General features: G+C 43.0%; 1 protein-coding gene across 2 annotated transcripts in view; it reads right to left on the bottom strand.

Moving 5' to 3' along the window:
* The window catches only part of LOC118215370 (myotubularin-related protein 13-like), a 92,084-nt gene that overhangs the window by 47,524 nt on the left and 17,114 nt on the right, over nt 1–27,446 (bottom strand). For both annotated transcript variants that reach the window (XM_035396079.1, XM_035396080.1), the window contains exons 3-6: nt 13,237–13,374; nt 7,631–7,765; nt 5,944–6,054; nt 4,175–4,280 (exon numbers count right to left, since the gene is read on the bottom strand). In XM_035396079.1, the coding sequence (XP_035251970.1) occupies nt 4,175–4,280; nt 5,944–6,054; nt 7,631–7,765; nt 13,237–13,374 (490 nt within the window). The remainder of the gene's footprint in view (nt 1–4,174; nt 4,281–5,943; nt 6,055–7,630; nt 7,766–13,236; nt 13,375–27,446) is intronic.

The raw sequence follows: 27,446 nt of genomic DNA, 5'->3' as shown, positions 1-27,446 counted from the left end.
GTAATTCATTTTAAAAAATCCATGCGGAATACAGCAGTGGTGATACCCGAAAGCTGCAGCACCAGTGATACACACACCACCCTGATGGCTCATGGTGATGTGTCCAGACTATCTCACACATTTGTTTTGTAACCTTGAGGTGTTTACTTATCTGTGGAAACACCAGCACATTCCCCGGCTCAAAATAAAAGAGTCAGAAAAAGACAATGGCAGAAATGAGCCAACACCAAACTGGACTGTTGATTACAGCTCTTCCTGTTCCCCTGGGCAGAATGTGCTTCCTGCTCCTGCGTACAAATTTTTTCTGCAGTGACCAGTCACCTTTCCCAATCAGGTACTCTGTAGGCATGATACCAGGGATGCTGTTTCAGTATGTCAAGTCACGGCTTCATGTGACAGGCCACTGCTCATTAAATATTCATGAGTGGGTGGTGCTACAAAGGGCCCACCGCACAGAAGAGGTGGTCGCAGATCCTAAGGTGGCTTTGGCAGGGGTTTCTTCCAAACTGCAACTGATAAGGGAGTAAAGAGAGCCTGATTCTGTGGTGAGCCACACAGAGACAAACACAACCCCAGCTCCAGGCCCCCAAAAATACGAACTTGTATAAGTACATTGGATTTGTCACTTATTCTGGAAAGGAGAGGCTGAAATATATAACTTCACATTTTTGTTAAAAAAAAAAAAATGAAAACACAAAAGACAACTAAAGCATTAAAAACATTAATTCAGAGCATTACCAACTGAATTTTGCCTTTACTAAAGTGTAAATAAGATAAACCAATAATAATTCCCCTGCCATCTTGGCTGAAGTCATATATCTTCCACCCAGTATGTGAAATTAAACATGAATTAAAAGTATTTTCGTTTGAATTATTTGGCCAATTAGTCAAATGGGCCAGATCTGACCCCAGGCCAAGGTCTGAGGACTCGTAAGTTAGACAAATGGGTGCAACAAACTGCTCTACATTAATTGACCGCGAGCACAAAAAACCCCACTGAATGGCAGGGAGCGTAGTAATGAGTCAGGCCACAGAGAGAGCGCTCCTCCGCTGCGCGCTCGGCCTCGCAGAGACACTCCGCTGTCCTGCATTCTGTGAGCACTGCATCATACGCAACTAAAGCCAGCACCACGGCCCCGCGCCTCGCAATATTCTAAAATTAAATTTCTCAGAGAAATGAAATAAATACGTACATAGTCACGACTTATCCCATGACAGCTTTGCTGAAGTTTAATATGCGTTTGGTTGGAAGCGCACTTTATTTCGGAAACCTGGCTTTCTGACAGAACTTTTTTTTGTTTTTTTATTTTTCAAAACCAGACGCATGATGTATGTATGTAGCATTCTTTGATAAATCTGTTGTTCATGAGGGCAGAAAAGAACAACAGAGCATGGGAGACTGTAAATCACCAGGGGGACTATGCCCTGACACTTATATTAGCTCATGCTGGAGCAGGCCCAGGGTCGGGACTGGCCCACCGTAGGGACGATGAACACATGGCTGGGATGCCAGGTCCATGACGCCCACTAACTAGAATCACATTGTCCACCATATCATCACTTACAAGCAGCCTGGATTGTGTAACAGGCTTAGAGGAGGACCGTAGTGCTCGCAGCATTGCTCTGGGGCTGGTTTCATCCAGCGCTTTAATTAGCCTGAACCACTGCCAGCTGTAACCTGCCCTAAAGGAGCAGCATCTGATCAGAACACAAGTCTGCCACAGTGGTCCAACCGAGCAGCCATCTGGAAGGTTTCTACAGTAACTCTCACTGGGGAGGAAAGTGAAGAGCAGAGGACTGACTGAAAGAAGGCCTGACACTGGAACCTTCTATGGCTGCAGCCGTAGAGGTGGGGATGCTTCAGGGACTGGGCTCTACGCTGCGCTGTCCTGAGCTGAGCGGCGCTAAGGCTGCCTTGCATGCTAAAGTAACCCTCTGAACTGATCGGCGCCTTGCAATCGCTAAATTGATTAATCCACCATAAATTAAATTCTACATCTAGGATAACATCGTCTCTCAAAATAAGAGAAGATTTCCGATTAAAGGGATTACCACAAAGTATGCCGTGAAATATTGAGAACAAAATAAAATAAACAGCATTCCATTCAGATGACATTCTTCAAGGAATTGTGTCGCTGTTCAAACAAACCCATCAAACATGTTTTGATATCAAATACTTGGAGTTGCTATGGTGCTCAGAGAGGTCTGTGCACCAAATAACTGGTAATGCCGCTTATTTCATGCCACTTATTTACTTTGGAAATTATAGCACAAAAAATTAAAGGCCTCTTAATCATTAATCAAAGCGCGAGTATGGACACATTTCAGCAAGAAGGCGTTTCAGTATGGAAGCATTTCAGTATAGAGATGTTTCAGTATAGAGTCTTTTAAGCATGGCTGTTTCAGCAGAGAGGCATTTCAGTCCAGAGGCATTTCAGAATGGAGGCATTCAGTATGGAGGTGCTTCGGGATGGAATAATTTAAGTTTGGAAACACTTCAATATGACAATGTTTTAGTATGGTGGCATTTCAGTATTTGGACAGAAGGTTGTACACATGGAATGCGAGCGTATCATGCTTTCCATACTTTAAGTGGGTCAGCAGTGAATGCTTCTATGTGAGTTCCCTAGATGATTTTAATAATCTGTCAGGCAGAGGGATGGGTTTTGACATTGACTGAATCTGTAGATAAAAACACCCAGGACATATCCATCACTCCCACCAGATTATCTTTTAATTCTATGATGCAATTCTGTACGGACGGCAATCTGTCTGTGAGAATGCTCAGCCAGTGTTGCATGTGTATAAAACCTCTTCTGTGCCACAGGGCTAAAAAGCACCAGGCATTAAGTGTGCGCCAACAGTTCAGAGACGGCCGAAAGAAAGCCCAGGGTCTTAGGGTAAACAGCAGAGTGGAATGTGTAGGGGCTGCAGAGGGAGAACACGTGTACAGTTAATTACCCTCTTACATCATCTGAGTAAAAGTACGTTATTTGATCTTAAATCCTGCAAAGTTTCTCTATACAGCTTAGGCCAAGTTTTAAATCAGACAATCACTTGCAGTGAGATTTGGCTTCTGAGTGATTTTTATATCACTATTACAGCTCTATGTCCATGCGCTTTGAGGCATCCATTTTCCTGCTCCTTTTGAAGTGAATAAATTAAAAGGACGTGGAAACTTAATATAAATTATGAATGATATGATTAAATAGTTTGCCAGTTCTTTTCCCCCTGACAGACTTAAAAAATGATTTGCCAAAGATACCTTGCACAAAATACAAAAATATTAATTCATTGAAATTCAATTAATTGAGATTAAATACAAATGACACAATTTCATAGTCTTTCATAATATTTTATAGAAATATTTACAAATCCTCTTTACAATAATTGTTTGGAATGATTTGAGATACTCACAATTAAAAACTTTGACCTCCGATTTCTCTACTCAACTATCACTTAATTGTAGATTACTTTACTACTTTACTAATTATCACAGTATGAATTTTGTTGCTTTGTGCAATAGACAATGAACAACATCAGGACACAGTCAAGAAGCCAAGACAATCTGCATCATATGATTTACCTGCAACTGTCCACAAATTCGAGTGGCAAAAAAAGTGATTTACAAATCTGTGAGCTGCACTTGTCCAGGATCATCACTAACCATGGGAAGTGTTTTTGTCTGAACTTCTCTTAGCTACTTACTCAAACAAACCTATGCAAGGATCTTATCCACATATTTGCTGATGTTCTAGAATGAGCCCATTAAATGGTTCCACCTCCTGGATAAGCATGCTTGCTGGAAATGCAAATCAGCCGTGGAACGTGATGTTAGAGATGCGAACCTCAAAGCAACGATTCAGGTACAGCAGTAAGGGTGGGGTTACTGTGTAGCAGTACTAATAGGCGGGGTTACTGTGTAGCAGCGCTAATGGTTGGGGTTACTGTGTAGCAGTGCTAATGGGTGGGGTTACTGTGTAGCAGCGCTAATGGGTGGGGTTACTGTGTATTAGCGCTAATGGGTGGGGTTACTGTGTAGCACTGCTAATGGGTGGGGTTACTGTGTAATAGCGCTAATGGTTGGGGTTACTGTGTAGCACAGGTAATGCCTGGGGATACTGTACAGCACCGCTGATGGTTGGGGATACTGTGTAAAAGCATTAGCACCTACCAAGCTGCTGAAAGAGCAGAGCTACACTCTTCCCTGTGACGGGCAGACTGTTGTTCAGAGGGGTCTGGATCAGCTGCCGGTCTCCAGCTCCCAAAGAAAAGAGCTTCTGGAAGAGTAAAAGAGAATGGCCAGGTCACAGTACTGTCCCACAGAGTGACAGGCCCCAGCCAGAGACCCCACATGTGGTCTGTCCCTCACTCTGTGGAATTAGTCAGGATGTCATCATCACTTGAGGACCATCGATTCAATAATGTAATTTCACAGACATCAGAACACACACTTGCTGGACTAAGTGTGTTTTCTGATGTCTATGAAATTACATTATTTTTAATAATTATTATTATTATACGTTTCTCTACATTTAAGTGAAGGGCACTGAAAGGCTTGAACACCACACAGGGGCTGTACAATCAAATTAATAGTGACTACCAAAATATGACCATCTGCTTTAAAAAAGAGAATGCAACTGAAAATAGGAGCATAAGGATGGCCTTATCTGGGGAAATGTCACCAAATGAATTACATACACTCCAGAGGGCTTTGAACGAACTGGACCGTAGGACTGCGGGACTGAAGCGGCTTTTGAAGTTGGCCCTTTGACTTAGGCCACCCTGAAAGGCACTTGGGATGTTGACATAACTTAAATATCCCAGCATGCAGTGCAAAACAAAGCTGGCATCAGATGGAATTGTTTTAACCTTCACACTGAGTGGGGTCCTTCAGACAGGGCACACCACGGCTCCTTGTTATTCTGGGAAGTACAAAGTGCAGTTTGTGAAAATTCAGTCTGCATGCAAGAAAACACAAACAGCAAGAGTTGCCCATTTCAGACACACTCCATATATTGATGCAGACTGTGGTACTGTGCTGGACCAGAGATCTACTGATTGATGGACAGATAAAAGAATAATGGGGGGTGAGATGAAGAAAATCCTAATTTTTGTAGTTTTATATTTCACATTCCCTTTGATCAGCACATTATGCTTAGTATGGCTGGAACAGTGAAATTGGGCAATTCTACAGTAAATTACACAATAGTCAAAGTTTTGATTTTCTCTGATGGAATTATTGTACGGGCTTTCAAGGACGTAAAAATGTTCTCATTTTTATTAGCGAAAAGTATGGAAAAATTCTGGGCAAAAACAAGCAAATTTCAGAAAACAGACTCTTTGTTGATTTTTTTTTCATAGATTCTCATCTCCCAGTTGGGAAAATATCAGTGTGGATACTCTTTGATGATCTGTCTCCACTAATCTTTAGACTAACTGCATTCTGGTGAAAAACAGTGCCACAGTGACCACTATATCCTCATCATGTCCTGTATCTTAACTTCAACCCAGTCTTTTAAATAATATCACTTGGCTTCAGCAGGGAAACAAATGTTCCATCATACGTACATATGTGTTGAATTTATACACAGAGAGAGAAATGACTAAACAGTTATTACAAAAGAAAAAAATGAGACCAGTGAAAAATGTCCTGTCAAGACTAGACTCAAGACTATAGTTTTGTGCTATAGAGCGGTTTTGATGGTAATGTATGGCAATTCTGGAAAACATAGAAGGAGAGGAGCGATGTCATTGTGCTGATTTATGGGTGCCCGGCGTGTCCTGTTTTTGGAGTAACAAATCCAAGTGTCAAATTAACCCCAGGTGACCCTGGCGCAGGGCTGGCGTGGAATTCCATCGGTCTCTGGCGGGCAGCCGGACAGGGAGCCCCCTCACAGACCCCCGGTATTTTAGGAATTGTTTGTTTTAATGCTGCCTCACCTGGGACCCCCCAGCCAGTGGCACCAGGCACGTGAAGAGGCTGGCCACCAGACCCTCCAGCGGGAAACTCAGACTGTCGATGTAGACGGTGTAGATCAGGCCCAGGCAGCCCTGAGAGACACACAGCAGACAGATCTGTCACACTATGCTACTACCATACGAACACTAACAATACACACCATGATACAATCTACAGAACACACTACTACCATACGAACACTAACAATACACACCATGATACAATCTACAGAACACACACTACCATACAAACACTAACAATACACAGCACATATACACATCACACACACATACTGCACACCAAACACACCCATCACCCACTACTACCACATAACTCCAGCCGAACATACACACCATCTCACACACACCACTACCATATATCGCACACCCATCGCACAACATGACTCCTGCAGAAGGAACACTCATCAAGCACACCATTCACAGACACTAGAACCACACCATCGAAAACGATGGCATATGCCCCCATACAATGCAAGGATGTTATATGCACACACACACACACACACACACCACACATGTTCACTGCATACAGATAAAAGCTTCACAACCTTCCATACATTTAAGGCAAATATATTATCGATTACATGATTACATAATTAAGCAGATGAATTGCATTACTTTTAGGAGCCAAGGAAAGGCTACAGCTAGACAGAGCATCTATAAATCACTGTGGAAACCCTACTAAAATAAACCCAAAAACAAAACCTGCTAAAATTACTCTGGCCTTTATCACTGGTGAAAGGAGGAACAGGAGTTTAATGACAGGTCTTTTGGGACTCTATTGAAGAAATCTGAAAAGCACGTGGCAACTCCATGTGCATAACCTCATAAATCTGGAAAAGAAGACTTAAAACACTCTACTGCCAAACACAAAGAAGGAGAATCTGAATGGATCTTTTGAGGTGTTATATTGCAATAGTTAAACTTTGGTTCCCATTAACGCTGTTAATGTATATCTGTCCATGAGAGCTTTGCTCTACTATTCTCCATGATTAACCAAGCTGTGAGCTACGCAGCCCAGCAAATCTCACACTGCTCCTGCTAAGTTCCTTCAAAGATGCAGAAATGTTATAATGGATCAATCAGTCCATGCCAACAGTATCATACTGAGCTGATACAGGAAAGTGACTCTTCCCAAAAGATACAGGAAAGTGACTCTTCCTATTCGGAAGATAAGGTCTGGTTATCTGGTGGATTTATGACCCAAGAACTACATTTTCCAGGATGCCAATCACAGCATTTCTATACTACAGTGAAAGAGTCCAAGAATTGCAGTCCTAACCCACCAAACAAATGCAGGTGGGTTATCTAAGTACAATGCAATAAATGAACAAAGAATAATAGTGTCAGGGGAGCAATATATTCAATGAAAAAAAGGTCAGTAAGCTACCTCTTGCATAGTTGGACACTATTTAGAAATAAAGAGCAAGAACTAATCATTTACGAAGCATTTATCACTGCAGCACATTCTAATGTGTTACCATTCACTGTAGTCACATATTCAATCAGAACAAGTCATACAGAATAGTCACATATTCAATCTGAATCAGTCACAAAGTATAGTCACATATTCAATCTGAATCAGTCACAAAGTTCTATGAAATGGTTCACGGTTCAATCAAATTTTTTCAATCAAGTTTTTTGATACCCGGAAGATTTCTGGGAAATCCAGCCGCGACACCAGAACAAGACTTTTGGGAGTGAAAACTTCAGCTGGCTGAATTAATCCACTCTCTTCTTCATCCTCCTCTTCCTCTCCATCCATCTCCACACTCTTTGATCCCTGAAAGACAGAAGCATTGGTCCAGGAAACAGCAGTGTAATATTACTATTATTAATATTAATATTATTATTACTATTATTATTATTAAAGTGATATTAAGGGAGAATAGCTTTGTGAGAGTATAAGACATTTTACATCAGGAAACAAAAGACACCAGTAAAATTCTTGTATAATCATATATATTAATATATATAATATATATTTCTGAGAATTTGATAAGAAACCAGAATTTTAACAGCCCACAACAGAATTGCTAAAAAACAGTTACAATTAGGCCTACAAACCCATTTAAGACTACAGAAAGTAAGCTGAACAAAAACAGGAAGTGACATCACCACAGCAGCTTGATTTCATTCAGCAGAAACTCTAATCATCCAAAAGTCAACAGTATTAAATAATCCATACAGGATTATTTATGAATTGGACAGTTATTTAGTTATTTAGGAATGGGATATTTATGAATTTATTTAGTCAGAAGTAGGACATTTTAAGAGGTCTTGAGATGAACATTGGAAAATTCCAGCTGCTATTATCCCACTGGTGGAAATTTAAACCTACTCATGGTACTTCTTTTGCAAACACTAATGAAATGTGGAACTACTAGCAAAACATCTAGAAACGCTAATGAAATGTGGAACTACTAGCAAAACATCTAGAAACGATGCATTCAGCAGAGTTCAGACCTCCGCCAAGGCACAAAATGGGGAAAATCAATGTCTACAGAAAATTTCATGGCAATCCAGCCATTACTTTTTAACATATGCTGATCACAAATTGAAAGTTTGGTCTCACGATGGCACTAGAGGAAAGGCCAGGAGTTACCATAATCAATAGGATTCTTCCTCTCATATCAACATGAATGTGCACAGAAAATCTCATGGCAATCTGGCCAACAGTTTTCGGGATATGCCTATCATGGACAGCCGGACAAACAGATGGATGGATGGATAGATGTCACTACATAACCTCCTAGGCGGAGGTAAAAACAGGAAATAAAGGCAAGGCGTTTGGTGCAGTGCATAGGGGGGCAGAATGTCAAAACATATAAGGGACCCCCTTGAGGCTGGGGGTTTGATCCCCCCATGACGACACCTTCTGTGCTATGATCCCTACTCTGTGCTGCTTTCACTCCAATTCCCCCCTGCTGAATAAAATAAAAAAATATGAAAGAAGGGCAGGCTGTATCTTCGTTCCTTTTTTTAAATAAAAATAATTTATTTTCTCTTTTTCTTTATACAGATCTCAGTTTGGCACAGTTTCGCTCATCACAGAATAAACCATTAGTTTCTTGGTCTCGCATGAGAAAGACATCAAAAGGAATTCTGGAAATGTCCATAATGACGTTAAGCCAGCATGTTCACGTCCCCCCTCCGTGAGGCTGCGCCCCCTCCCGCCTTGTTCATACTCGCTTTGCATCTTTACATCATACAGTATGTTGGGAAATCCAAGCGATGCCATGCTGGGACGCACAGAGTTCAAATAAAAAACCTCTGCAGAAATCCCCCTTTGTGGAGGCATCAAAGAGCCCTACCACGGGTGCAGCAGAACCCCCTCTCTGCGTCATTAGGCAGGCACAGATTTATGAGGGTAATTAGGGATATCATATTCAAAATTCTGGAGGGGAGTCTTATCAGATGCCCTGAGTTCAGAAAACATCATCTTGACAACAAAATAAACAAGCACATGGCCATCTGAAACAAGTCTCGCAAACGTGGGAAACATTTTCCATTTCAACTGGACTCTTCCCATCAGAAAATGAAGGGCAGATAAATAAGTAGGAATGGGGTTAATTTCTGAGAATGGGTACACAGGAAGTACCATTTCCCAGAAGAGCCCTGCCAGTGGGGGAAGTATACGCATAAATCATAGATATCTCCTGTAAATCACTCCTTAATCATGTGTAATTCAGAAGAATTCAAGTGATCAGATCCAGCTATGCAGATTACTGCTGACCGTGACTGCTTTCACTTTTAAGGAAAGAAAATCACAACAAGAGCCACAACAAAGGGGAAGCGAAGGGGAGTGATGCCCAGCGTTGTGACGTGATGTGATGGCGCCTTCATTCTCCTCGATTATGTCTGAAAATATACTGTCTTACATGAGGAAAGCATTGGGACAGGAGACAACACATGTAACAGTGCCCAGGGAAGCGTCACTGCAATTATCAAGTTTCACTTGAGCACATGAAACCTTCTGGAAGTGTTCTGGAAAATTCTTAAGAGCTTCCACATTCTGCATTGCATTGGTACATACGCACTTTCACAGCGAGTAAGCATTTTATTTTTGCAATTCTGGTACACGTTCTAAAATGGATAAGTTATTCTTTAAAACCCATAGAGAGATTTATTATTTCACCTTCAACTAACTGTTTCCTTTAAACAGTGATTGTTATACAGTATTTCCATTCTATTCTATTTATTATTATGCATAATCACTATGGGTAACTGGAATGTGACATATTACTAGAGGCAATACTGTAGGTAGGGGGGAAAAATCAAGACAGATTACAAATTATGTGTGGCGCCAGTCTATGAGCAGAATGTGAGAAGTGTTGCCATATTAAATTCCAGAAGTGAAACTCATTTCTTTTGTTAAGTGGTCAGAGAGTGATCTCTGGCTGGTTGGGGATGTTATTGTAACCTCAAGGCTGACCTTTGACACCAGTCAAGTGTGTAGAGCTGAATGTTTCAAAACGTTAATTCATGTTTAGCAAAACACATTTTTAAATTTTTTCTTATTATTGAATTTCCTGCAAAACTGTGTCAGAGATTGAATTCTAATAAAAATAGACCAGCTGGTCCCCTCAGAAGTCTGTGCTTGCTGTGACAAGATTATAATAGAACATAACGGCTAACCAAATTTTACAGAGGGGCGAAGAGCAGGGATAGGAAGACAGAGGAAGTAGCCAACAGCACTGAGACTCTGAGACACGGAGACCAGCAGCACTGAGACTCTGAGACACTTAAACCAGCAGCACTGAGACTCTGAGACACGGAGACCAGCAGCACTGAGACTCGGAGACACTGAAACCAGCAGCACTGAGACTCTGAGACAGTGAGTCCAGCAGCACTGAGACTCTGAGACACTGAGACCAGCAGCACTGACACCTAAACCAGCAGCACTGAGACTCTGAGACACTGAAACCAGCAGCACTGATACTCTGAGTCCAGCAGCACTGAGACACTAAGACCAGCAGCACTGAGACACTGAGAACAGCAGCATGGAGACACTGAGACCAGGAGCACTGAGAGACTGAGACTTTGAGACACAGAGACCAGCACCACTGAAATAGATGGGACAGGGCTGGTGCTGCAGATGCTACCAGACACCATGGTAACGCATCAGAGCATCTGCTGCTCTGTTTGTTCAAATCCAGGGGCCCTGTGCCACATGAGTATAGCTCAGCTGCCTAGCGACATGGCTGTGCGGTGACTGGCATCCTAAATGAGCTTCGGAAAACACATAGCCACCATTAGTTTGCGTTCCATTAAGAAGGATGTTTAATGTCACTGGTGAGTTTCAGATGCTCTCAAACCATAAAGTACTGTAAACTCATTTACATTCCAGGGTTAACTGAAAACAGCCCTGTTATCACGCTGCTGGGGGGACTGTGACTCACCACAATGAAATGCATTGTGTCATTAAATACATCTTACTGCCAGAAACCACACAACTATTCTAAATAATGGGACCTGTCGCTGGTGGAAGAGTACCCAGTAATATTCCACAAAATCTAAGGGCAGAGCACAATAAGCACTTTTTATGAGTCAGACTGGAGTTTCAGAAATTCCTAAGATATTCACATGTATTTAGGCTCCTGAGTGTCTGACTGCATACAGTAAAATGCTGACTATGAGCACAGGCTGGGCCGTGAGGTCACAGGTTTGAGTCTGGGTTATTCCGTTGAACCGAAGACTAGAGCAGGGGGCTCTGCTTTGCCTTGCCAGGGGTAGAGACCCTCAGATTACTGCTGCCTGAGCTCCACCCAGCCACAGGCGTCCACATGCGGTCAGAGAGTCACCCCCCCCACCCCATCCCTGCAGTACACTGCATGGCCTGTAGGGGAAGTGCGCTGCAGGATTGTGGGAGGCTCAGCTGCAGGGCTACTAGCCTGTCACTACAGCAGCATAATGGACAACTGCAATTCAGAAAAGTAAAATGTTTCAAATTTCAAAATTATAAAATTGGCCTAAGGAGCTGAGATGATCTGTAAAGGGTGTGTGTGTGTGTGTGTGTGTGCGCGCGCCTGAGTTTCATGGGTGTGTATGTGTTTGCGTGTCCCTGGGCATCCGTTTAACCATCACATTCTAAACAAACGCTTTTGTTCTCAAAATGCACAAAAATACTGATAAAACATTTCAGCCGAGCCTGTTTGTGCAACCAGCATGCTGGAGCAACTAAATATTTGTCCACAAGGACAATCTTGTTTCTAACCACAAAGTGCTCCAAAAGCATTCCAAGCTCTGATCTGGAATGCTGTTAACTTCATGCTTAAGGTGGGAACACTTAGCGCACGTGGCACACTTAACATAAAAACAAAAAATAGTTCCAAAAACAAAAAAGTAACGAACAAAAACAGGAATGAAAACAAAACAGAACACTCACATAAGGAAGGGCTTAATAAAGTTGTAATAAATGAGGCAAATTAAATCAAAGAGTTCTTCTGGAATTAATTATTAATTTATAAAGAGATTTCAGAGAGCACAGAAAAGGACGTGCTCTCCTCCGAAGCATGCAGTGCCCAAGCGCCACTTATCACACTACGTTGGAGGAAGACACTTTACGTGCAGCTCAACAAGGGGACCTGCGGGTGCTCCATCCACCAGCTGGGGTCGCTAGTGAACAATGATGATGCATTGAACCCTGCCTAGTGAACCCTCCATAACCCTCGACAAAGCAACCAGCAATTACGTGGCGCGCTGTGGGGTTACCAGCCACAGCGGGCACAGGCATTCCCGGTATTCCATCCCAGACCACGGGGCTCATCCATGCGGCAGAATGAGAAGGATGCTTTGACCGGATGAGGTACCCAGCATCCCCATGGAATTTCTTCACCCGTTAAGATCCCATTGAGAACTTTTTATAAGAACATCAGTGATCAGGGTGCGTACCTGCAGGCTGATTTTTGGAGGGGTGCATACCTGCAGGTTGATTTTTGGAAGGGAGCGTACCTGCAGGTTGATTTTTGGAGGGGTGCGTACCTGCAGGCTGATTTTTGGAGGGGTGCGTACCTGCAGGCTGATTTTTGGAAGGGAGCGTACCTGCAGGCTGATTTTTGGAAGGGAGCGTACCTGCAGGTTGATTTTTGGAGGGGTGCGTACCTGCAGGCTGATTTTTGGAGGGGTGCGTACCTGCAGGCTGATTTTTGGAAGGGAGCGTACCTGCAGGTTGATTTTTGGAAGGGAGCGTACCTGCAGGCTGATTTTTGGAAGGGAGCATACCTGCAGGCTGATTTTTGGAAGGGAGCGTACCTGCAGGTTGATCTCTGCTTCATAAAAGGTGAGGCAGGAGCAGTAGTGGCGGTCAGAGTCGATGTCGGTCAGCACCACGGTGAAGAAGGAGGGCTGCTTCCTCTCTCGAGATAGCTTCCACCCTCCAGGCTGGCAGAACTGCAAAGAGACACACATTACAGCCAGACACACACACTACAGTCAGAGACACACATTACAGTCAGAGACGCACACTGCAGTGACACACAGCAGTCACACACATTGTAGTCAGACACACACAGCAGTCACACACACTGTAGTCAGACACACACTGCAGTCAGACACACACTGCAGTCAGAGACACTGCAATCAGGAACACCAAATCCAATGCAACTGAGCAAAAGACTGAATGATGCAACCATTTCAATGACATTTCGCTGGTGTACCCCGCCTCCAAAGTGCTGCTATTGGTGGAAGAACTTCTGTTCATGGTCAAGTGATATTATGAACATGGACGAAGAGAGGCTAATACATGAAATAGAGAAGGGTCTCTATGATGTCTCTAGTAATTTATATAAGGATCTAAACACCAAAGAAACTTGAAATTATTTGGTCTATGTCACCAAATAAGTGAGTACTGTTCTCAGAACTGATCAGACAACAACAATCATTTCGCTGGCCATTCACTGAAACACGGCATGTCTGGAATCAATGTTACCCTTACCTTAATGTACCCTTGACAGCTCCAAGACTAAAGAGGTCACAGGTCACCCATGCCACTAACATTACAGACTGCTTATCCTGCTAGCTTCACAGATCATTCACATGAAAGTCCATTCACTCTTCATCCTCCAGTCAGCCAGGGTAAAGTCTCTTACATAACTCTGAAGGCACTGTCTGGCTATATATGACCACTCAGTAGGGCATGAGTCATGAGTTCAGAGGAAGAGAACTGTAGTTTAAGATAGATGGTTTGCTGTTCTTAATCAGAAATAGTTGCCCACATCCACAGTAAGAAATTTGCTTGAAGGGCTTTTGGGAACACAGATTTTAAGTGTGGTTACACAACACAAACCCACTAATATAGTGTGGAAAAACTGTTTAAAAAATAGGTCAGAAAGCATGCTGTTTGAGTCCAATCAGCCTTCATTTTGGTTCCCAGATATAGTCATGCATGTTGGACAGGCCCATGTAGGGATATTCATATTCTCTCTCTCTCACAACCCCATGCACACACACACACGCACTCGCACACGAACACACACACACACACACACACACACACACACAGAGGATCGCTGAGGTTCAGCCGTGAGGAGTCCGTCGGTTTGATATTAGGTTGCAGTCAAGTGACAACGGAATGCCCGGCGGCTCTAGCATTTGTGCTGTCAGGGTAACAGAGGCTAGGCCCACATTGCAGCCCCACCACACTGCCACCCGGTAGTCATGTGATGCAGGGTGCTAAGTACACCATCCAGCCTGCATTAACTTAGATGCTCCCCACTGGAATGAAATAGGGAACTGTGCTGTCACCTGAGGGCTCTGTATTTGTGTGCACACAATGGGATGTATGCCATGAACAGAATGCTCCAATGCATAGAAAGAGGGGCAGGTGCAATGGTCCAGTGCAGATAGAGGAGGGGGTTGGGGCATCAGAGAACATCACCTAGGCCATGCTCTGAGGCACACAGAGCAGAATTATGCTATTGTGCTGCTAAAATGTACATTACAAATGTGTGGGCAATGCATACATATTGACAAGGAATACACAACACTGCCCAACGAGGAGAGGGGCGAATGACTGCTCAATCAGAAGGCAAATGTAAGCAAAAGTATGGAAAACACGAGGGAGGTGCCTACAGCTGCACTGCTGAGCTCAGTCTCCCTGAGCACTGATTACAGCACTGCTCAGCTTAGGCCCACCTCAACATCTTCTACACCACTGAGGGCCGTGTGTTCAGCAGGCATCTATTCGTCTCGGTCGGCTTTAAACAAACAGCGCTGGGACATTGCAGCTTTTCCATGCTGCAGTTCAAACGCAGACAGCAGGACTTGAAGAAAGCCACGTGTCACATGCCCAGCTGTGGCATGCCATTTACACAGAATTAATGAGTTTATAAGAACAAAAACATCAAAGACCCCCCCAAAAAATAAGACGTCAAAGCCGTTGCATAACCCTGATCTGTAATTGTTATCTTGAAATTCATATAAGTTCTGTAAGTTTAACGATGTTGCTGATTGGCCCAGATGTTTCCCTCGTGGTTTCCTCTTGGCATCATTTCACACACATTATAATGCAGTGTGTAATAGTGGCTGATGAGGCAGGGGGCAGAAACAGGAAAGGGGAGGAGCATGGGCAAGTTCAGCACCCTCCTTCCTGAAATGACAATTAACTGTGCCCCACATAAAGGCTAGCCAATCATACACTGAACAGGCCTGGCTAGCCAATCACAAATAGCATAGAGCCGGCTAGCGAATCACAGGCTGAACAGTGCAGGCTAGTGAATCACAAACTGGACAAGGAAAGCAGCATATCCCCAAATGATCTCTATCGCTGTCTCCATCTCCAACTTCTGTCTTCCAGGAAAGCCAGACAATGAGTTTAAAGAAAGGGGGTGGGGGACCGAGGCCCCCCGTGGGTAGCTGTCGGGGGGAAAGTTTATCAGGGTGAAAGGTAACAGGGCCGAGGGGCAGCCCGCAGGTGCGGAGCACCGTCCTGAGGCTCTATTCTCAGAACAGGAGGAAACGGGGCACTTCCTCACCGCGTCTCACTGATCAGCATAAACACACATACAGCATGTCCCTGAGCAGGACCATAGACATCTAAAACTCACCTTCATCCCCATCCTAAAGTCACATTCACCCCCATCCTAAACTCACCTGCACGCCCATCCGAAGCTCACCTGCACCCCCATCCGAAACTCACCTGCAACCCCATCCTAAGCTCACCTGCACCCCCATCCTAAACTCACCACCACCCCCATCCTAAACTCACCTGCACCCCCATCCTAAGCTCACCACCACCCCCATCTTAATTTCACCTGCACCCCCATCCTAATTTCACCTGTACCCCCATCCTAAACTCACCTGCACCCCCATCCTAAACTGACCTGCACCGCCATCCTAATCTCACCTGCACCCCCATCCTAAACTCACCAGCACCCCCATACCATCTTGTTTTACATTATAGCACAAATGCAAACTGCAAACTAGTTTCACAACAAATTTCTCCAGTATAACAACATATTTCAACTTGCCTACTTTATTAGGCAAAGAGCAAAGTGCAGAATTGCCATGATTTTGTGCAACACATATTGGCCATTTATATTTTATACAGTGAAATACTCAATGTAATACCTTCTATGCCTTCCTTCAGATGAAATTCCGGCATGGTACTGTACATCAATAATTTACCAATACTATAGCAGAGGCTATTTGTATCTGGAAAGTTCTTCCTCCCACACAGCTTTAATCTATTCTGAGCTTTTAGCCTGAGGGCATTTTAAAAAAAACACTGCAAATTCACCACTTTTGTCCAAACCACTATAATTCTGTACTCTGTGATACAGCACAGTCAAAAACAAAATCAATACTTCAACCATCACCAACCACATCAACAACACAGAACCCACAAATGCCCATTTTGCTCCAAGTCACAGTGACATACCTACAAGCTCACCAACTCCAACTCTGACATCACAAATCTAATTCCAATGAGTTCTCCAATCAACCCACACATGCATTTCCATAGAAAGTGTTGACCTGTAGCTTTACTATGGCCAGGATATGGGCTTGGTCATGTAATGTGTGGAACAGGAAACCTTCATTTATTGTTTATTCTCAGGAACAGACTTTAGACACAACCAGTGCTGTATTATTCCACATCTAAACCGTGCGTGATACATATCAGGAAAACATTCTTTTTTTTAAATAATAAAAAAAGGGGGGGATAATCTCATGACAAAGACATCTGGAGAAGTTTTAACAACCCTATTTGGTTGCATTTTAAGGTGAAAAACATGTTCGGAAGTTTTTTCTTTTGTTCTCCCAAAATCCCTTTATTCAGGAAAGGATGTTGGGATTACATGTTGGGCACACTCAAATGTGCTGTTTTTCACATAATTCCACTACTCTGAAAAGGATTCACATTTGCAACTACTAACTACCGTAAAACTGGAGTTCAAATAAAATCCTGTGTTCAAAGGAATTAAAACCTATTAAACTCTGATAAGTTAAACAGCAGACTGACAGGATGGTTGCGGTTATACAACAATCAATAAATTTGGAGGCACGCGCTAACAAGTTAACATGCTAAAGACATACATAGATTTAATCATGCAATAAGCGTAAATAAGACTGATTAAATGACTATATATCATATAACATGTATTTGCATTTTCAGCATATGCAAGCTTAGCATTAAAGTAATGCTGCTTCAGGACATTTAACTTCCCCTTGCCAGTAGCTGTACACTATTGTTCTTTTCTAAAATTACACCTCACATTTAAAGGTCTCTTCAATATCATATCATATGTATACCGGTCTATTTTCAGAGAGGAAGCCGCTGAATGCTGATTGAGCAATAGGTTCTTCATAACCAGACAAGAGCAGAGATCCCCACAAAAGTACAGTAAATACAACTTTTAAAAATAAAAATAACCAAATATTTCAACTGAAATTCAAATTAAAATATAGATTTAAAAATGCAAGTCTTTGTTTACTAGAAGGAAAGGTTGTGCTTTTTATCAGGTGAAAAAAGTCAAATGCCTCATGTGGAGTTAAACCTTCAAGCAATCAAAGTTCAAGTGAGGTTCCTGGCACCCCCTAGTGGCCACAGTGATAATGGTCTGCAGGCAGGTGCTTCCACTGGGGAACAGGATGCTGAGGAACTGCACAATTTCCTTGATTACAAACCCACACGCCCTTCATCTGGCTGCTTTTACCTGAAGAAACAAAGCACCTCAATGACTAATAAAATAAAAGCGGGAGAAGAATGGGCTGATTAACCTGGCTGGAAGGAAATGCTGAATTGAATCCCTGTTTGGCTGAAGGAGCGAAAGGACTTCAGAGTTTGAAACACCAGTCAGCCGCTCCAAAACAAACAAGAAGCCCCAGTTTCTGACGTTGAAATCCGGACGTGAATGACCCATTGAGTAAGTGACGCTTGACTGTTGACGGTGGAATTATCCAACCTCCAGACAATGGGCCTGCAGGAGGGGCATTTCCATTGGAATGTTTCCTTCAGGCCCACCGCTGCATTCTGAATGAAAAAGCCTGCTCGTTTGGTCAGCCAGGCTGTACGTGTCACGGGCAGAACTGCAAACAATCGCAACACCAACATTCCAGTGTCAGTGGAATAAACCACACACTGTCGGGCGCACCTATGATTTCAGTTACACTGGGATTCCGTTGGCGAGGTCTCAGGTAACGCGACCCCATGTGTACTGCCATTAATAAGCCACCTGATCCGTCAGAAGGGACCTCCCATCACCCCAGTTCCACAAGAACAACCCAGACTCAAGACGTCCCCATTCACCCAAAGCAATTTGTAAGAAACAACAGGCCTTCCCCACCTCAGTGTGCACACTCCAGCAAACCCAGAGATGGTGCAGTAAAAGCAAACCGCATCAGACTGGAGAAAGACTCAGATCTTTGCATAAAGCAGATAACCCATTTAAACATAGGGTACACATCCACACAAAACCATATATGCGCTTGTATTAACAGAAAACTGATGCAAATTGATAAAACTGCACTATAAATGTATAACTTAAATGTTTACATTTTTAATTTAATTACATTTTTTAATTTAATGTTTTGGTGACATTGTTAAATAACCAAGTTACAACTATATCAGGGAGATCAGGTAGGCTACATATTCCGTAATTGCATTTAAAAAATTGAGTGGGCACTTCTTATATTTCAAACTGGAAATCCATCAGGGATGAAAAGTTGCCTTTTGTCTGAGCATCATGGAAATAAATGTCATTTGGAGCATGTTACTGAGTGAACATTCATTTTTTCGGCCTTGATTAAACACTGAGAACACAACAAATCTCTCAGGTCACCAGTTCACATCTGGAGGCGAGACGATATGTACTTCCCCAAACTGTCAAACTCATTAGGTACAAAGGTGGGTATGAAAATCAGCTTTACATTACATTACATTACAGGCATTTGGCAGACGCTCTTATCCAGAGCGACGTACAACAAAGTGTATAACCATAACCAGGAACAAGTATGACGAAACCCCTAGAGAGAAGTACCGGTCCAAGTACAGGGAACAACCGCATAGTTCAACTTGGACCCTGATGGTTAAACTGATTAACACTAACAACGAGAACGGCAACAACGCAATCTATGGAAAAATAAAAATAAATAAAAATACAAGTAGTCGTTAAGACAGGCGCATCAACTAAGTAACCTATGAAACAGCTTTAAACCAGAACTCATCGCCTGCTCCAGTGCACAGTCATACAAAGGGCTAACAGTGGGTACAGCCATAAAGACGGCTAATGACTAACACTGTAAACTGCAATCCAATGGAGCAGTTTGAGGGCAACAGTTCAGTCACTATGACCCTCATCCTGTATCTCCGTCCCTCCATCGACGTGCTCGATCCTCATCCCAAAGGCCTTGTTTTGAATCCTTGAATCTGGCACATGGCCTATGATGAGTCATTTTTCCTTTTGTAGCTGTGACCTACACACCCAAAATATGAAAATAAAAAATATCAGGAAATAACAGGGTGCTGAAGTTCTGAGCGCCCGCTCTCTGTTTGCGGTTTTGTCTGTTCCGGCTCTCTCCCTCTCTGACTGGCCGGCTAGATCACTGCCTAGAGAGCTAAAGAAAGCTTTGCGCTTGGGTATAAAACCTCACTATGCTGAGTATGGGCTGGAACCTTTTATTTCAAACGTTTCACTTCACTGGAGCCCAAGGGCAGGCAGGAATATAGGTGCTAATGACCACCAGCTGCTACTTCATCAGGATTCATTATGGTCATTATGTCTGTCAATAGGAGTTTATGAACACATTGATTCCTAGAATAACAGAATAGCTCCCCTGCTACAGTTAGAGGCCAGTTCTGCTGCTGGAGATCACTGGAGAGAATCTTGCTTGCCCTTTTCCCCTCTCTTACATATAGGCAGAGCTTCCATATGGAGGTCAGTTCCACATAAAGTCTTCTCTTTTCTTGGACAACATGAGGAGATTAAGCAGGAACCCTCCAGCTAACATCTTCCCTCTGCGTCTTTGTTTATCATCGGAATGACAGATTCAAACTTACAAATCAAAGGCTGGACAACAGCAGGAACCTGCTGAGCTCTAAAAGAAGCTCTGTCCAGACGGGATCCCTGCGCAGACGCCGATAAGATGCACACAGAGCACATCTTTTGCTCTTCTGTCCCCCCCACAGGCCTTTCTCAAGAGGCCTAATGGTTTGAACCAGGTCACTGTACATTGCGCATTAATAAGGCCGATGAGGCTGGAGATGGCCTGCATCAATTTAGGATGCTTTGCATTCTTCTGCTAGTGCTCTGGTGTGTGGGGGGTTGGGGTCATTAACCTGATATTAATCAACAGAATAGAGCTTTCACCCTGACAGAGTAGGAAACACAGCCTCTGCAACACTCCGGAACTCAACGCTGCACAGTAACATTCACAGCCTCACACTTACACTGGGACTCAACACTCCACATTTAGAGCCTCAGGAGGAACACAAACCCCTCCATAACCCCACCCAAGAGGCACACTGTATGTAGCTCGTGGGGAAGTAGCACAAGAATGCTTTTCTGTGCTACCATATCTTCTTTTAGCTTAAATCCTGCAGCGAGGTCATATGAGGCGAGAGGCACGTAATTGGCTGTGGCGTCACTCTGGGAGGGAAGGTTTCAGTCGGTGGAACTTTCAGTGTGTCCCAGTCACACACCAGCCGTTCCTCTGGTCTGTCTGTACAGGCAATGCATGAAGTGCACATGCTTGAGCTCTGGCACAGGGATAAGTGTGTGTGGCAGGTAGGAGAGCATGCTTGCCCACACACAAGAACACACATACACAGTGCTATGACGGCTGGTTGGGTAAAATGGCAGAGGGGCAACGGACTTAAAACTGAGAAGCAAGACGATATTAACACACTGGGTTCACCCGCTAGAGAGCTTGACATTGCTTTACCATTCAGCCAATGGGTCACACGCCACAACTATGTAAAAAAAAATAAAATAATAATACAGCACATGTCCTTTGTACAGAGGATTCATGTTTGTCTCAGGACACTGGGGGAGGGTCTGTCTGGACCTGCAGCCATCAGCACCCAGATGACCTGACTGTGACAGGCAGGCCAGGCGCTCGCAGCCCGGCTGAGGGGCTGTGACCTCACTCAGACGTGTTGATTACTCACACATGGACCTTCCTGCCAGACATGCAAAGGCATAACCATAATGTGAATACATTCTGCCTGACTTGAAAGGCATCTCAGTGGCTGGAATGTGCTCTTTTGTTTTAGATTCTGTCTCCATTTACAAACATCCCAGGGCAGACGTGCGGGGAGACATGTCAGCCCTGGTCAGCACGCGCAACGAGACTCCCCCGGCACTTCTGTCCGTTACTCAGTTTCCTGTCCCCAGAGCACGAGTACCCATTAACACTCTGAAACTCGTGCTGATGTACATGCCCCGCCCACAATCACATTCACTCTTCCTTCCATGGACAGCTCTGCACCTTGTTACCAATCTTCTAAATAACTCTCCATCCATTCCGGAAGCACGGCCCACATTCCACATTACAATAGGGACTTGGGGGGAGGGGGTGGTGTTTGAAAAAGTCAGAGTGCCAGACAGGAGAAGTGACACAAAAGTTAACCATTTGCTGGTTGAGGTCAAATTCCTTCATCGTAGGAAATGGGGCCCCAGAAGACTTAAATCTTTAAAAAAAACTTAAATCTTCGCAGGAAATTCTGCTATGATTAGTGAGGGAATGATTAGTATTAGTGAGGGAAAAAAAGTTTGTTACATCAATCTGTTTAAAACAAATAACTTGCAAAGTGTGAATCACAGTTTGCATGTGCAGACCTTGGTCTAAACATGGCTTTTACACGGGTCTCACATAGTCTGCCAATACACCGCAAACAACTTGCATATGCCAAGAACAAAAAAAGCATAATAACAGCAGCAAAACAACCAACATGGTTCTGCTTCCTTAAAACAAAATGTTCTGTTATCCTGTGTGTTACTGTGGAGCCCAAAGACAGACAGATGTGGAGGGAATCTTCTCAACCAAACATTCTCTCAATAATACAGATCCAAGGCAATTATTTGGCTCAACTGCCAAGTTCACATGCTCAAGTCACTCAAACCTAATTTGCAAACTGATGATTTCCTTATGGAAACCTCTTTGAGGTAAGAAGACATTGAGAGCATTTTTCTCAGGAGAACACATTGACACACTGTTTTTGTACAACTGGGGAATAAGATTATCAGAAAACATAGCGTGTGCAAACCAAAAAATTGAAATATAGCATGTTCACACTGAAAATTCCATAAGTAAAAAAATTGTTATTTGGTCCAAATACAATTCCTGTCCAAGTATTTTAGTATTGTTCCATTTATCATCCTTTAAATGAACATTATTTTATTGAGAACAGTATTCACAAGCTGCATTCCTGGTTTTAAAGTTACAAAGCTGTTTCTTTTTTGATAATGCCCATTTTATTTTTTATAATAAAATGGATTACAAATCATGTTCATATAATTGCAGTCTTAATTTCTTCTGTTAATGAACTGACACAGACAGCAAATATTTGGGGACAGTGTGTGTGTGTGTGTGTGTGTGGGGGGGGGGGGTACAAGCTTCTCATATTTCAGAATGAGTTCGTGCAGCTTTTGTCGCTTTGCCTTTATACCTGGCCAAATACCTGAGCAGCACTGAACAAGACAGCTCACAGTCCATACACTGAACACAACTGCACAAAGTCCACACACTGAACACAACTGTGCAAAGTCCACACACTGAACACAACTGCGCAAAGTCAATACACTGAACTCAGCTGTGTCCACACACTGAACACAACTGCGCAAAGTCCACACACTGAACACAACAGCCTGAAGTCCACCCACTACATCACAGTGTAGAAACCCTTAATCATAAAGCCCACAGCCACCATCTAAAGCCTTGTGCAATCTGATGATAATTTAAACCAGTTGTAGTATTTTGCCCCATTTTTAAGCCAAGTCTGGCCAAAATATCATAGTATGTTTTATTTATTTAATTTTTTACAGCAGTAACCATATGGCTTTATGTTATCATCAAAAACTTTTCAGCTGTACCATTTGTATGGACATTCACTTGGTATGAATGGATGTTTTAATTTCTTGTACATTTTGCTTACGTCTATAGTCTAACAAGAGAGCCAAGAAGATTTTTACTGAGGTCCCAGGGCAGGAAGTTCAAGAAGCACAGACCTGCATGTACAGGGTTTAAGTTGGGAACAGTAGTCTGTCCTTGAGAGACATGAGTCCCTGACAACAATGTTCTGCATTTTGGAGAAGAGCCAATCAAATACTGTACTCTGAGAAAAGGGCAAATGAAATGCTGAGCTCCTGTAGGTTTGCACATTTAGCCAATCCTCTGTGACACTGAAACCCTGCACCCAGTTTCAAACAATGGAATTCAATCAGTTCTGCACCACAATCCAAAATCCTTCCAAGGTCCTCAGCCCTTTAATGTCATCACGGACTTTAAAAACAGCTCATTCACTCACAGTGAATGATGCAGATGATTTAGCCCATGCTGAATGCACTATCGTGGGGCAGCATTACACTGCACTACTGCACAGGAAACTAAATTATGTATTTTGGACCTCGTTAGAAAGTAAAACAGCATATTTTACCCATAAAAAACTAAGCTACAGCTTAATTCAGTTAAAACATCCCCATCACAATTTGACAAGCCCAGAATCACCCAAATTAAGTCTTCTAACTGTATTTGTGAAAGAAAAAAAAGCACCTGTCTGAATTTGAAGTCACAGTTAAAGACACACTTTGAATGAATACAGGCCACTGTGTGACAATGTCATTTACAGAACAGCTGTCTCACCACAGCACTGGGGAAACAACCACAGACAGGATGCACATCCACAGACAGAATATGCACCTTATAAGATCAGAGACAGAATGAAAATCCTATACATCCACAGACAGAATGCACATCCACAGATAGAATGCAGATCCTGTAAGATCACAGACAGAATGAAAATTCTATACATCCAGACAGAATGCAGATCCTGTAAGATCACAGACAGAATGCACATCCTACATGACCACAGAGAGAATAAACATTCTACTGACCATAGACAGAATGCACATCCAATACATCCACAAATAAAATGCAGAATGCAGTCTGTGTACTCATCTATAGTGTATGCAGGTTCCAGCTCTTCTGGCAACTGTCCGTGCACATTTTATCTTTGTGCCTTGAAAAGCCGAGACTTTTTTCACAGATCATCTACGTGAGAATGCACGCTGGTGTTCTCAGTGCGCAGTGGTGTTCCCTATGCACGGTGGTGTTCTTAGTATACAACGGCATTTTCACTTTTTCACTTATGGGAGTTAATGTTCAGTTGCCATTCTCTCTAGGCATGGCTTGTGGAAGCTTGTTGCAAATTAAAGAGCCTGTTTAGAGACTGGTCAATGAACATCAAAGAAGTTCAGAAAATTTGATTTTCATTTATGTGCCACGAGTTTGTTTCCAGTGCGTTTGACATTAAGGTCATAAATTCACATGATGAAGGAAGCCATGGCACAGGGAAGCAGTGGAGTCCAAAACAAACACAAATAAGATCTGTACATATGGCGAATATCCGTCGCCACGTACTGCATTTATTCAGACAAACTGGTCCCATTTTTCTCAAATTCTCAAGACAAGAAAAAAATCATTATGTGGGAGGACATGTCTTCAGTCATTGAGTCTTTTATCTCGGGACTTGAGATATATCCTAATATTTTTCTTTAGCATTATCAGAAGCCATTCCAAGAATTTTTGATGTTGGAGCAGTGGGAATGATGAGTTGCTTTTCCGGAGTGTTCCGTTTTAGAGAGTCAGCATGCATGCATGGCAGAGAGCGCTGATCTGGTTATTCTTGGGCTCCATCAATAGAACCGCTACACACACCGAACAGAAAGGTCAGAACCAATGTCACCGTGCAAGCACTGATGTCTGGAAATATTTAAAAATATTCAAAAACAAAATGGCAAGGGCACACTAGAGTCCTTTATTATCTCCAGATGTGAGTTCTAACTATTTAGGAGATTAAAGTCAACATGTAGAGAAGATGCTGGGGTTGCAGGCTTCTTGAGCCCCAGTCTTTGGTATGCACTGTAGGCTGAAAAGTCAGATTTAAAAGAAAACAGAAACCCCAGAAGATCAGGAGATTTATTTACAGGTCACCTTAAAGTAACAGCGAGGCTATCTGTCAGCAGGCCCATTCGCTGCACCATTACCCACATCATTTAGTATTCCTTACTCTGCCCCTGGGACCTGGGATTCCTGGAATGAGCTCATACTCCTCAGCAGAGGTGGCTATTTATAGTTCACTCTTTTTTTCACTTGTTCTTCTACATACTTACGACATACCAGCCTGTTTTTCTCCTTCTGATTTTTTCTTAACATGAAAACATGAGTGTACAGTGAATTTTGGCATCATTCTAATCAGAAATCCTCTGTATGAGGAGTATCGCTTTCTCCCTCAGTTCTGACCATTGCACCTATTGTGAGATGTCCTTTTTCCTCTGGAATTTCCCAGAGCACCTCATCGGCAAGTTCTAAATTACCTTCCTAATTTCTCTGACCAATACTGCCAGAACACTGTGATCAGTCCTGTGGAATTCTACATGGGTCTGCTATAACTACAGTTAATCCCCCGTCACTTGCATGTCCACGCCATTTTGAACCCCTTCAAGCAATCCCCCGGTGGCCAGAACACCAGCATTGTGTGATATCACAACTCACACATTCAGCGCTCCTGCAACCAAAAATTTCCCTTGGAATTACCATTAAAAAGTTCTCAGTTAGTATTGTAAATGGTACAACGGTCTTGTTTCATTTAAGCCTTTTTCCAAGTTGTGATACTCAAATCTGGAGTCATAAAGCCTTAAATAGAACATCCCCTAAATGGGAAACGATTGCCCAGATTTGGCATCTGTGCAAAGGGGCTAAGCAGTAAGGGACTATAACAGAAGTAAGGGAGGCAGCCTGTTTAAAGCAGGATCAATGTGCAATGTGCAGTGTGGAGTTTCAGGAGAACTAGTATAGGGAAGTTTTCTGAACACGGGAGGTAGAAGAATGAGATGAACGCTCAGGGATCTGTGGAACAGGCCGGTTAGCTCCAGCTAAGCCTGAGCAAAACCACCGTTACTGTGCAGGGCCATCAAACTCGCCTTTTTTATGATGTGCAGACATTCCAAGGGGAGCGATCTCGCTCGTTGATGTGTTTTTTTAATGGCCGATAAAGATTTAGAACACGTTTCTCTGCTTTCTGCTACACGCTTCATTTGCGGCTGCAGAGTCTTCTGGCAGCACAGCTCTCTGGTGCTACGGTCTTTGGCCATGGGGAAGGCCGCTAACACCTTGTCTTACTGTGGTGTTTCTTACCCTCTCAAAACACAGTGAAAATGTGCAAATAATGTATAAGAGCCATGCATGTGACTGGTATGGTAAACACTGTTGTGGCATGTGCCTTAAATGCACACCGCTGACTGAGCCTGTTGTGTGTGATGAAGGATATTTTACATACTTACGAAGGTTTCTGACAAACTGCTGCTTTTAACACTCTAACAAGGCAGCTCCAACAGTGATGCTATGCCTCAAGAGGTTGTATGCGAGTATATTACTCAATTCTGTGTTTCTTTTTCATTTATTTTTTTAATAAAACTACATTTGTTATTATTTTTGGTTGGAACTATTTCCTATGCCACATGCAACCTCAGACAGCTGCACTCGTGGAAAGAAGCTCCGGCATGATCTATAAAAAGACTGTCGTGTCCATAATTGTGAACAAATGCTAGAAAATTAGTGTGTGCTTATGTACAGCCTCGGAAAACATAACCTTGCTGTCCACGCTGCTTTGGAGTTGCCTGAAGTGACTTTTTTTTTCCTTGGCTGATTCCTTGATACAAATCCAGCTAGCAAGCCAGCCATTGTAAATTGGACAAGGGAGACAGGCAGGCAAAGGAAGGAGGAGGATGAGAAGGAACCAGCACAAT

The sequence above is a fragment of the Anguilla anguilla genome, chromosome 16 (assembly GCF_013347855.1).
Source record: "Anguilla anguilla isolate fAngAng1 chromosome 16, fAngAng1.pri, whole genome shotgun sequence".
Taxonomy (NCBI): Eukaryota; Metazoa; Chordata; class Actinopteri; order Anguilliformes; family Anguillidae; genus Anguilla; species Anguilla anguilla.
This window is presented reverse-complemented; position numbering and strand designations above follow the sequence as displayed.